The sequence below is a fragment of the Phoxinus phoxinus genome (assembly GCF_949152265.1).
Source record: "Phoxinus phoxinus genome assembly, chromosome: 18".
In the NCBI taxonomy this organism is placed as follows: Eukaryota; Metazoa; Chordata; class Actinopteri; order Cypriniformes; family Leuciscidae; genus Phoxinus; species Phoxinus phoxinus.
Window position 1 is genome coordinate 6,448,451 of NC_136893.1, and position 12,882 is coordinate 6,461,332.

A 12,882-nucleotide genomic window follows, 5' to 3' on the forward strand; every position below is an offset into this window, starting at 1 on the left:
TCTGACGCACCCACCGCTAGCCTAGCTTAGCACAAAGACTGGAAGTAAATGGCTCCAGCTAGCATACTGCTCAGTGTTGCGATATTCACTCCGCCCAAGTAGCAGTGCTTCGCCTTCTGAGAATATAGTTCCCAGTATGTATAGGGTTGGAAGATGGCTGTGTCTCTTGTGACCTTGTTATTTATACATGCTGTGACTATACAAATCACATGTAAATAGGAAAATGTTGGCGTTATTTTGTCACTTATTCGGAGCAGTATGCTAGCTGGAGCCGTTTACCTCCAGTCTTTGTGCTAAGCTTTGTGCGTCAGACAGTTACGCCACGCACCGAGATGAAAAGGGTGTGAGAGTATGTGCTTTCTTTTCAATACATAATTAATAGAAATAATGTGTCGTTTTTATCCTATTGTTTACTATATTTATATAGTGCTCAATAAGCCAAAAGAAGAAGGTGTTTACATGCAGCGCGAAATCGGGGTAACGAGCAAAAATCTAGCTGTGTCGATTGGTTTATTCTTAAACCGTTTATGACCTTACGCCGATAATGGAAAACGGTTTAATGCATTTACATGACCACACGTGTTGTCGGCTTATTAAAGCGTAATCGGTTTAAGAACGTACATTTAAACGCTCTCAATGTTTCCTTTTCTTCGCAGGAGTTTGACGCTACACTTCTCCTTCCTGAATGTGGATAAACACGGTGAATGGATGACTGCTGTGCTGGAGTACGCTCAGGACGCCGTGCAGATCGACACGGACGAGGACGAGGTGTCCGGCCGCAGAGCAGATTACACGGGATACGTTCTAGCCCTCAATGGCCACAAGAAATACCTGTGTCTTTTCAAGCCAGTCTACACAGGTGAAGACTTAGATAGCAAGCCGGAAGAGGAAGGAGGAGGATCCCGATCCAGGAAGGGCGTCGCACGCTCCAGATCCACAACTCTTCAGATCCACCACAAACTGGATCGACTCGGGCTCTGGATGGAGCGACTGATGGAAGGGACTCTGCCCCGGTACTACGTCCCAGCCTGGCCCGGTCTGGATAAGATCACTGTCAATAAATAAAGCCTCATGGAAGCTAGCATGCTTTCGCTAAAGCTAATAACCCAGCTGCACCAAAGGCCTCAGCGAAACCAGACTTGATGCTGCTCAGAGCGCAGATGATCGTGAGACGATTATACGTAAGAGTTTGCAGAAGTTACTTAAGTTTAGAAGAAACGTATGAAGTACTTGAATCGACACGGATGCTGACTTTTTGGACATATTTACTTTAGCTGCTCTAATGGAGGGCTTTACAGTCAGTTTGGGTCTTCTGGGTCTTTATTTCAAAGGTTGTTGGTTGAGAGCAATCCTAGCTTTCAATTTTTGACATTTCATTTCCACAAACAACATTTGCAACATGCTGCTAGTTTAAAATAGCTAACAAAAGTAGCATAACAAACATGAACACTGTAGACTTTTTAGTCATAACTATGTTTACTCATGACAATGCTGTGAATTTTTATGTTTTACAAAAAAAATTAAGAGACACTTTCCCTTTTAATTTAACCCCTTAATCAAGAAAGTAACTTTTTGCTTACATTTTACAGTAAGATTTTATACATTAACTTTAGTTAATGCAATACATGAAATAACAAACAAACAAAAAATACTTTTACAGCATTTATTGATCATGGATAATGTACATTTCTACAGCACATTTATGAAAATTTTTATCATGTGAAAATAGTGATTAATTATTATTATCTTGATGCCTAATGCATCAACTAAGTAACTAATTGCATTAACTAATGTTAACCTTAAAGTGTTTAAAAAAAAATGTTTTACTTGCAATTCCCTACCGAAATTTTATTTCAGGCCAAAATAAAATGAAAAAATTAAATACTTGGACTATTTTGAGAAATTTAATTTGTATTTGTTAGAATTTAAATTGGCCAAAAGTGCCATTTTAAATAATTTGAACATTACGAACAATATAGCCTTTACAGATTTTAGTCTTTTATTTTGTTCACTTAAACATCCAACAAATAAAAAAAAAGCTTGTTGTGCAGCTCTTTGTCAAATGCGGATACTTGTGCTGGAAACCTTAACACAAACTGGCACGACTTTACAGCAATACCTGTAAAATATGAGCTGTGTATCAGTCACAAGGTGTAAATAGTTACATGATTATATTAAATGTATATGTAAAGATGTCATATGGGTTTGTGTCTCTAAAAATATAAGAACGTTTTGAGATGTTCTAACCAGATGGATAGTGTAAGTAAAGCTCTTGACCTTTACCAGTCACATTCAGCTATATAGTGCAGCTAACAAATGAGCAGGTAAAAATGACAATGACTAATAGTGCCAGATTTCCAGTTGCGTTCTTTCATTAAAGATGTGCTGTGTGGCATGCAAAAATATTCTCAACAGTGCGTAGAGAAGAAATAATAATACACTTGATCGGACGTATTTTATACTATGCATTTCATGTTAGCTGTGGAAGGCCGTTTTAGTGGTAATGTATTTGTTTGATTATGTATCACATATGCACAGAAAGTTGTGGGTGCGTCAAATCCACTCCTGTATGAAGTCTTCCATTACTGACGCAATCTGAGTGAGGAGTAATATTACTTTATTCATATGGTGTTCAATGAACATTCATTATACTTTATAATTAATAATGCAGTATTGGTGCCATTGTACTATATTAGCATTTTATTATATATGTTTTGCGATGCACTGGTAAATATCTTAAATTTAAGATAGTCAGCATTAAATCATGCCAAATTTTCATGGCTTACTGTATTTACTCTGTATGACTAAATGTATTCCATGTCTGTGGTGTAAAATATTGACACTGTATCATGTTATTAATATTATATAATCCGTTTTATTTCTTAATATCAAAAAACTGTATCAAATAAACATGAAATGTTTTATTTCCATAATTTTGTGAAAACAAAATTATTTAATTTCACCCCACAATTCATAAACATCAAGGGTTATTGTTATCATAAATTGTGATTGTACGACATTGTTTTGCTATTTCAAATAAAGGTATTTGTTGCTGAAAGTAATTTGAATGCCCATTTTGTACATAACTCATGTATATTTTATGACAATGTGCAATTACCTGGGACATTTCACGAACATCTTAGAAAAATAAAGCAATCAATAGTATTTGACTTTCGGAAGGACACACAACATCTCAAAAAGGAGGTTAGCACCAGTCAAAGCAGTGTTTCCTGTGAAATACAGATCAAACAGTATGAAATGAAAGCTTCCGCATTAATGAAATGAATTTCATCTTAAATGACTTATTTACCCAATGTAATACAGTACCTGTGGTGTCATAAGCTGGAGAAACCTCAACCAAATCACAGCCGACAAGATTAAGACCTCGACAACCTCGGATGATTTCCAGACCCTGAAAGCAAAATTTCAAAAGACAATCTTCTTCAAGCAAACCTAGTGTTAATATTAAACTTTAATGTGCAAAGTCTAAGAGCTGCTCAAACCTGAGCGTGGGATCTTGGCTACATCCCAATCGCACATTACCAGTACTGAATAGTGTGTCAGATTAGAGTTTGTATGTCGCAAAATGATAGTTCAGTTACAGTATGTTAAAAAAATGTCCTTCAAAGATGCACTGTTGGATTTACTGGTCCGGTGGATATTCTAAATATGTATCCATGCATAAATGTAAAAGTGTGCAGATCCATCCTAGATGCTTATTTGTCATAGATTATATATTTGTAGTGTACATTCTTTAGTCACATTTATATGCATACTTGTAAAAATATGATTGTCATCAAGTGAACCCAAAGACCTTTGTGGTGGCGGTTTTATGATATTCATTGATCTTTAGTAAAATATAGATGATTCAAAGAATGTCACATGTGTGACTCTCACTTTTAGTGAGAGAAGATTCTTTTTATGTACCTGGGAAGGCAGAAGGGAGAGACACTCCAGAGAACAGACGAACAACCTCTGACCTAGATGTCAGAAGGCCATTTGATGTAGGGGGGGGCTTAGTGACGAATCTAAACTAGTGTTATGGCTTCCTTGTCTATGGAAAACCACTGGATGGAAAACTACTGTGGGAGGAGGGCTCTGAAGAAGAAGACCTTGAATCTTAGATAAAAGCTGGTTCAGTCTGTCTGGGGGTGTGTCACTCTTCTGCCCAGGGTAACAGCTGTGTATTAGACTGCTCCTTCTTGCAAGAATAAATACTTTTAATTTTATAATTTGACTCTGAGTCTCCCTTACGCAGTGATGTTTGTTTGATGAATTTTTGCCACAACAATTTGGTGTCAGAAGTGAGATTCCTTGGACGATGCCTCCTGGACCTGAGATCGGACGGTGTTTGGCCACCTGGACTGAGTAAGTTCCAGCTCTACCTCGTAAACTTGAGAGAGAGAGGCCGGCCGATGTCAGAGCCCCGGGAGGATCGACCACTGGAAATCAAAAGAACTCAAGGTGGCACAGAACAACATCTCTGAGTAAGGTAATTAAATTCAGTTTAATTGGGGGAAGAGTGAAATTGAACCATATTGGCTGGGAACTGTTTTCTGTGGTAAGGATCTGAAATTAATTGAGGTCTGTGACAGAACAAGATATTTCAAGCAGATAAATAATCTGGAATTAATTGAGAACTGTGACAGACCAAAACATTTCATACAGATAGGTACCTGAAAATTAATTGTTCCACCACGGAGCAAGTTATTTTTGGGTGAGACTAATTGGGGGAGCCAAGAAAATCGTAACAGATTTTTGGTAAACCATAATTAGGAGAAGCACTAATAGTGCGAACCCAACCGACTTGGGTTTAAAAGAAAAGATCGGGTTTGTTTCAGAGACGTCTGACAAATAAAGAGAACGCGCGCAAAGGAAAATCCACAGAAGACAGTGAAAACAGCCAAAGTATGGGGATGTTTTAAAAGCAAGCTTGCGAAATTTGGTACACCGGTGTTTTGTCAAATGAGATAAAAATTAAGTGCAGAAAATTAATGTTCTGCCAATAATGATGAAGATTATGATTTGGCTAGTGTGATAGAATCCGCCACTGGTGGACTGTCAAAGAATAGAGAGAACTGCTTATCAGCTGTGTTTACATTCTGATTGGGACACAGTGATTCAAGTGTGCAGTAAGTTGGAGCTGCTAGAAAGCTCAAGGTAATCGAACTATAGGCAAGGGGACAGAGAGTGTTTTAATTGTGGTCAGCTGCGTTTAGCAGTAACTGTAAATGACCACTCAGAAAGGTAGAAAAGAAAGTTGATGGAATGTGAAAGTGACGTGTATTAATGTGGGTTTGAAAGTAGAACAGGATTTGAAGACGATATTAAAGTTTTCGTCTGAGAAAGAACTAAGAATGTGAATGCAGGGCTAAGGAAAGTGAAAAGTGCAAGTAAATGAAGAGAAAGGAAAGTTGATAGATGGAAGTCGTAAGTAGATTGAAAGAGAAAAGAAAGTTGAAAGATTTAAGTTGTAAGGAAATCCTTTTAAAAGGAAAGAACTAAAGTACCAGTAGATGTAAATTGCAGATAAGCAAAATATTTGTAAAAGTAAAGGTAACTAAAAATATGATTGTCTTATAATGAAACGCTTAAAAAAAAAGGTTTTGGAAGATCCTAATTGTAGATTGGTAAACCCCTAGAAGAGAAAATATGGAAAATATTGTCAGATAAAGTTGTAATTGAAAACCTGACAACTAAAATGTAGATGTTTTAATGAAACGTTATTGAGAAATAGAATAACTATTTGTTGCTAAATGTAAAAATGTAGAAAGGGATCTGATTAAACAAACAGCTTGGTAGTGTTGACCATGAAGCAGCTAGAAGATGTTTTGGTTTCAAAAGATAAGATTGGGACCTGGCTGAAACTGACTCAATATGAGTGGAAATTTGTAATGTCGAAATTTCCTGATGTATGGGCAAAAGACAACTATAAAATTATTCTAAAATTGAAAAGCGTATGTAATTGCTGGCAAAGATGTCTTAAACTGGGCTAGAATTAAAAGATAAAGTAGATAAAGTAGAGAATGTTTAGGGATGAGAAACATTGTACCAACTCCTGAAGGCCTCAGAGTCTCTGTCTCATTCAGATGTCAGAAGGCTGTTATCTTAGCCTGTCATGACAATAAGCTATTTAGTAAAGCACAGTGTTTCAGTTGAAAATTATAGACACAGATGTTAAAAGAAATCATGTTAAAGGAAATCATTGCCATTCAGAGGGCAATTTGTACTTAAATATTTTAGATTTGTAAAACTGAATGACTTTAAAGAAGTCTTTAAAATAATAATGTAGACCTGAATGACAGAAGTGACATTTTTGTACTTTGTTATTTTAGGACCAGTAACGTATTTGTCTGATCTTAGCCTTCACCATGACACAGGACCTATGACCATGCTATAGGTGTACACTGAATAGATGGATGTGAATAAAGTTCACTGTGATTTTGTTGATTCAGACAGGTCTAACAGATTTGAGTGATTGAATACTGTTGTTGTTATTAACCTGTTCTCCCTTAACATTTATTAGGCAGTCCAGATGGAGGTGAGGTGACTCTTGAATGTGTCTTTCCTAAGCTCCAGGAAAACAGCTGAGTTCTGTTGAAGGAACTGATTGTGTGATGCGAGCGGGTCACCAGTGGGTACGTGGCTACTCAAAGACGGGATGATTTTCCTGGCCAGGAGACATTCTAACGCAGGGGGTCCCGGACACTGCATCTCCGGATGGAGGTGTTATATGTGAGAAGGTATGAGAGTTGAGCGCTGACTACTAGAGGCCAACTGGGGTCAGCAGAGCATTGTGGGGTCAGCAGAGCATTGTTTGACCGAGATAATGTAAGTTCCTCTATACCACTCACCAGAGAAAACCCCGCAATTCACTGTATGGCTTGTTTTCAATTGTGACAAGTCTGATGGAAATTATAGATAAAGAGCTAATGTGAAATGTGCTTTCAAGAGCCAGCTGAGACCACGAGTTGATTGTCTTTATTTGTTGGGGAGACATTAATATTAATATTAATATTAATTTATATCAGGAACATGATGTTGTTGCCTTATGGGCAAGGAAAATTATAGAAGTGTTGATTTTGAACTAATATGTCTATAAGATGGTTTTAACTCCTGAAAATCATGAGACATGGTGGGTGGCTAAAGATTAAGACAGTTTTTAGAGTTAAACATTTGTATATTAACATTTGTGAACTATTAAGGGTTCTAGACTATGATTAATTAAGTTTCAGTCTTAGGAGGCTGTTTGAAAAGATTATTTGTGTAAGAGAGACTGCTGAGTGGAGGAAGGGATTTGGTACTCTGTTTGTCTTTCTGTTATCAGGCATGGTAAGGCAAGTTTAAACAAAATAATGATAATGAACCAAAACAACCCAGCGGATTTTTCTAAAGAAAAATGAATAATGAACAGATAGAACATTTGAAACGGTTTGAAAGGCCATGTAAAATTATATAAAAGCTACAGAAAGATGTGAAGGTTAAATCTTATTTAAACCTTAAATATTATACTTTTAGAGTTAATAAAAAAAAAAAGCGAGCATTGTAAATGAGCAGTTAACATGCTGTGTGTCTAGCATGAGTGTGTGTGAGGGTGACAGCACTTTATGTCTTGTAGGTGTTAAGTGTAGGGCAGCTATTCCGCCTGAATAGTGAGTATATTGTGTCTTTAACCTCTGGAGAGTGTTTTTTCATTACAGATGTGTTAAGGCAAGTGACAAATTGTAAAGAAGGCAAATGCTGAGTGAATCTGATGAGAAGATGATAGAGAACATGGGACGAGCTTTAAGATCACGCTCCGTCTGGTAGTAATTACTTTTGTCATTTATGATGTGGATTTGAATTACTTTCTAGGTCAGTTTAGGTATTTATATAAATTGGAATTGTGGAGTGGGTTGAAATAAAAGAAGATGTTATAGATTTGACGGCAACAACAAAGGGACACATTGGCTAAGTCAATATGAAATTATCCAAAGAGCAATTTATGATTATCGTAAACAAGAGGAGAATGTTTTTGTTTTTTTTGACTGACATTGACCAAGTCTGTACAGCACGACCTGACCTGATAAACTATTGATGACTTTAAAATGGTTGTAGAGGACTGAGTTGTAAGACCAAACAACAGGCCTGAAAAGCAGGATACGCTGTGAGACTGAGGGCCGTTGCCCTTCAAATACTTCGATAAGAAAATGAGATTGTGGCTTTAAGTGAAGAATGTAATATTTTTGTTTCAGAGGCAGAGAAAGATGTCTGGAGGAAGTTTGTCTGAGGGACAACGTTTTGGTTAGTGTTGATGGCAGACTTTATCGAAGACACTATGTTAAATGTTATGTTAAATTGATGATCGAGTTGTGTCGACCATCAAAAGGGGGATGGTATAACAATTGCCAAATATGGTTTATTTAGGGGTAATTGGGTAAAAGCCCTGAAAGAAGCCATTCTTCTGCCTAACAAAATTGCTGTCTGAATTGTTTCAACAGGAAACGCCAGGACATCGAAGGCCGTGGAAACTACGTACTTTACTATCTGACAATAACCTCAAAATTTGTTTTGCTTTACAGAGAGCATGCAGAATTGGGAGACAGGGCAAAATGTGTTGAATAATGGCTATGGATGAATTTTGCTAACTGTCCTGGCCTGATTGTTATTATTGTGGCAGAAAGGTGCTACACCTTGTACAGAGCATAACCTAAAATTTTCCTTTTTCAGAATGTCAGGATGGATTGCATCAAGCTGAACTGATTCTGTTTTCCAAATGTATGAATATTGACTTGTGAACGATATGTGTTTTTCAGGGGAAAAGGACTCTGACTCTAATAAGCAAGAAATGTCTAATGATAATTGAAAATGAAATGGAAAATAATGATTTTTGAAAATTCCACAGGCCTACACCAACACGCCTGGAGGAGGATGTGGACCAACTAATGATTTAAGAATGTGTTTTTGTGATGATTTTGAGGATTTTATCTGATTATATTGAAATGAGCTTAGTATTGATATTGGTATATGACAAATGATTTGATTGGTTACTGATTTATTAGAAAATATTTAAGGTAAATGTTTTCAGGGAGAGAAGATCTATTAATTAATGTAAATTATAGGGATTATTATTGAAGCTTAAGTAGAACCACTGCCTGATTGAATTAAAAGTTAAAGGTAAAAGAACAAAATATGCTTAGGGAAATGGATATGGGGAAAATGTTGAATGTGCAGGAGTTATGATTGTATGTGTTATTCTGATAATTTTGTTATTCATGGGTGAATGAAAACTGGAATGTCTGTTCAATTGAAAATGACAGTCTATCTGGATGATGATGATGATGAACAAAATTATGCAGATGATTCAAGTAGAGATTACAGTTAAATGTGTTGATATTTTCTTTTCTTTTTGAGAACGATTGATATGTAAAGGAGGGTTTTTTTAATTTTTTTTAATTTTTAATGCTTTTACCATTTGCATTTTATTGTATTGTTTGTTTTTCCTACTGTTTATAACTATTTTTTTCCTTACTAGTGTGACTGCGGTAGTGAGCCCGGCATTAGTAAATTGTTTACTTGCTTGCTAAATAATTAATGGGGCTTTCCCCAACAAAAACAGCCTTATGCTTCTTCATCCTAAACTTTTTTTTATTCACAGGTTCAAGGAGAGTGATTTTTATGATGTGATGTAATGACTTGAACTTGCATTTATTATTATTGTTGTTATTATTATTATGTTTGATTAATAATGATAAAAAGTGAGGAGTGTGGTGGCGGTTTTATGATATTCATTGATCTTTAGTAAAATATAGATGATTCAAAGAATGTCACATGTGTGACTCTCACTTTTAGTGAGAGAAGATTCTTTTTATGTACCTGGGAAGGCAGAAGGGAGAGACACTCCAGAGAACAGACGAACAACCTCTGACCTAGATGTCAGAAGGCCATTTGATGTAGGGGGGGGCTTAGTGACGAATCTAAACTAGTGTTATGGCTTCCTTGTCTATGGAAAACCACTGGATGGAAAACTACTGTGGGAGGAGGGCTCTGAAGAAGAAGACCTTGAATCTTAGATAAAAGCTGGTTCAGTCTGTCTGGGGGTGTGTCACTCTTCTGCACAGGGTAACAGCTGTGTATTAGACTGCTCCTTCTTGCAAGAATAAATACTTTTAATTTTATAATTTGACTCTGAGTCTCCCTTACGCAGTGATGTTTGTTTGATGAATTTTTGCCACAACACCTTCTTTAGCTTGTTCAAGGGAGTTTCAGATCTCCAGGAGCAGAATTGAGCATCTCTGGTGGACCTGGGCAGGTAAAGCATACCTGAATGGGTGTGAGACCCGCAATCTCGGGCGTTCCTGTCCCGGGAGCGTATGCAGGGTCCAGACTGTCTATGTCAAAGCTGAGATAGACCGGTCCGGTTCCCATCTGTGAGCGAACCTCCTCCATGAGAGGGACAAGAGATTTGTGCCAGCACTCCACAGCCTCGACTACACGGAAACCCTGGGAAGAGCAAACAAATCAATTAAAATACATTTAAAATTATATATAAATAAATATGTATATATACGTATATGTGTATAAATATCTTTCTAGATCAAGGGGGTTAAAAGTAATCTGCTTAATTTAAATGTATATATTTTAATAGTTAATTAATAAATTAAATAATAATAATTAATTAAAATTCTATATCTATATACAATAAAATATGCATACAATTATATACATATATTAAGTTAATTGATCAATTAAATAAGTAAATACATTAAATATATATATATAAATAATATGAATATAATAATAAATTAGTTAATTTAATATATAATATATATATATATATATATATATATATATATATTAATATAATAAATCAGTTAATGTAATAGTATATAGAATATGAGTAATATTACTATATCATATAATTATATATATATATATATATATTAATATGATAATGAATTAACTAATACTAATAAATCAATTAATTTTATATATATATATATATATATATATATATATATATATATATATATATATTATAGTATATTATTATGATATAAAATAATACTAATACAACATGCCCATATATATATATATTTATATATATATATAGTGTGTGTGTGTAAATAAAAGCCTGATACCTGTGCTCGGCTCCACTCATAATTATCTGGAGAATAACTCGGGCCTCTAAGCCCGATCTGGACGACCCTCTTGCAGTCCAGGAGACCCTCATCCACACAGCGCCTGAAAGGGGTCCCGTGGCCAATCTTCTCACCCAGAATCACGTCACTGGTGTCCGCATGGGCATCCACATGTATTAGGCCCACTGGACCATGTCTGAACAGCAGAAACAGCAATATTTCAGACTAAATGTAAGTTAGTAATGTAAACTTGGAGGGAGGTCTGTGTACACCAACCTCTCAGCAACTGCCTGAAGAATCGGGTATGCAATTGTGTGATCACCTCCTGGGAATCCAAGACAAGTTGAAAAGGGGAAGTAACATACATATTTTGAGTAGATTCAAGACTGATCTGAGTATTCCTGCATATTGAAACTGTTCTCTCACCCAGTGTAAGTGGGATGCACCCCGTGGCCACAATTTTACGGTATCCCTCACGTATTTTTTTGCATGTGTCCTTCAGGTCAAACAGATTGACATTAATGTCACCGATATCTGCCACTCTTAGTGACTCGTACGGGGCCGCTCTTGTCCAGCCGTTGAATGACCTTAACATAGAAGATTCTGCCCTGATGTGCCTCGGACCAAATCTGTACAGAGTAAAGAGACTCGTTTTTGTTCACTGGATATTAGGTTTATAAATGGAAAATAAATAATGAACATTTCCTCCATGTCACAAATGATGTATTATGTTTGATGGCATTGTGGTGGAAAGGCTATTTAAAACATTGGAAAACAATAACTCACTAATTTCATAGCTAGCATTTTATGTATCATACATGCCTACTTTTAAATGATATTTTCACACGTTCTGCATTATTTTACAGCTTGATTGGAAATATCATATATTATTATATAGGCATACTGTCTGTCTGTCTCTCTCCGTGTGTGTGTGTGTGTGTGTGTGTGTGACTGTGTGTGTGTGTGTACAAGTATACACACACACGTTTGTTTTTATGTGTTTGTGTGGGAGCTTGCTTTATGATAATTTACAATTATACAACCCAAAAACTGTCACATGGATTTTAGCGACAGACTGTGGATCACATATTAATGTACAGTATTACCTTGCACCGGGACGGTTGGATGTTCCGGTGTCAATGGGAACCCCGACAAACGCCGCGTCCAGCCCGTCCGCGGTTTCCTGAAACGGTAGTTTGCACATAGTCGCGATTCCGCTGACTCTCGCCACAAACTCCGCGCTCGGGGGAACATTGAAACCTTTCCCGGACATTCCCCGTGTGCAAGACACACTGCTCTGATTCCCGTCAACGTTTCCCCATTTCATGACTCCATGAGAAGCACACGTTTTAAAAACTTGAGATCCACCAAAGACTACTCGAGTTTTAGTAGCCATTTTGATTGAAGAAAACATGTTTTGCATCGCATGAAACGAACTCGTGCAGAAACTGTGCAAACAACTGAGCTTAGTCGTCCGTTTGAAGGTGAAGGTTTTGCAAATATGGTAAATGCAGCTTTTATCTGACAGTATTAGTTCAGGGGATTCAGAGTGAACTTTAGCCTCTGGCGTGATACAGGGGCTGGGTCTGTGTGTGTGCGTGCGTTGTTGCAATTAAATACTGCCATACTCTTGAACTCTTCCTACTAGGAATGCAGTATGTACTGTAGTAGCTTATGCATACTTAATTCCCAGGCGGACTGGAGCAATATGCCCATACTTCTTGGGAAATGCCTTTGCCATTTTATCCAAAGGTAATGCAAA

The 12,882-nt window shown here is 36.6% G+C and overlaps 2 protein-coding genes across 9 annotated transcripts in view; one reads left to right on the plus strand and one right to left on the minus strand.

Moving 5' to 3' along the window:
* dnajc16 (DnaJ (Hsp40) homolog, subfamily C, member 16) overlaps window positions 1–1,481 on the plus strand; it is a 68,505-nt gene extending 67,024 nt beyond the window's left edge. For 3 of the 6 annotated variants that reach the window (XM_079588036.1, XM_079588035.1, XM_079588032.1), the window contains one exon: window positions 657–1,204. In XM_079588036.1, coding sequence (XP_079444162.1) covers window positions 657–1,065 — 409 coding nt within the window. In that variant the 3' untranslated portion in view covers window positions 1,066–1,204. Of the gene's footprint in view, window positions 1–656 lie in introns of all 6 variants that reach the window. The other 3 variants (XM_079588033.1, XM_079588031.1, XM_079588034.1) reach the window with 1 other exon arrangement.
* On the minus strand, window positions 1,464–12,741 carry agmat (agmatinase (putative)). Of its 3 annotated transcripts, XM_079588039.1 has the most exons (8): window positions 12,227–12,741; window positions 11,547–11,749; window positions 11,397–11,445; window positions 11,121–11,316; window positions 10,303–10,482; window positions 3,328–3,412; window positions 3,119–3,230; window positions 1,464–2,119 (listed from the first exon to the last, which is right to left on the minus strand). In XM_079588039.1, the coding sequence occupies exons 1-7, from the start codon at window positions 12,541–12,543 to the stop codon at window positions 3,157–3,159; spliced, it is 1,104 nt and encodes a 367-aa protein (XP_079444165.1). In that variant the 5' UTR covers window positions 12,544–12,741; the 3' UTR covers window positions 1,464–2,119; window positions 3,119–3,156. The 3 variants fall into 3 exon arrangements, with proteins under 3 accessions (XP_079444165.1, XP_079444164.1, XP_079444166.1); XM_079588038.1 differs by lacking the exon at window positions 1,464–2,119 and having other exon boundaries at window positions 2,598–3,230; XM_079588040.1 differs by lacking the exons at window positions 1,464–2,119; window positions 3,119–3,230; window positions 3,328–3,412 and adding an exon at window positions 3,504–3,814 and having other exon boundaries at window positions 10,220–10,482; window positions 12,227–12,706.
* Between the last annotated feature and the right edge of the window lie 141 nt (window positions 12,742–12,882).

What these genes read in the sequence shown, in the direction of transcription:
- agmat (XM_079588039.1), bottom strand. Translation starts at nt 12,543, where the DNA reads ATGCAAAACATGTTTTCTTCAATCAAAATGGCTACTAAAACTCGAGTA. An exon ending in GTGCATCCCACTTACACTGG is followed by an intron (nt 11,446 to 11,546) that starts GTGAGAGAACAG and finishes TTGGATTCCCAG; the next exon opens with GAGGTGATCACACAATTGCA. An exon ending in ATGAGTGGAGCCGAGCACAG is followed by an intron (nt 10,483 to 11,120) that starts GTATCAGGCTTT and finishes TGCTCTTCCCAG; the next exon opens with GGTTTCCGTGTAGTCGAGGC.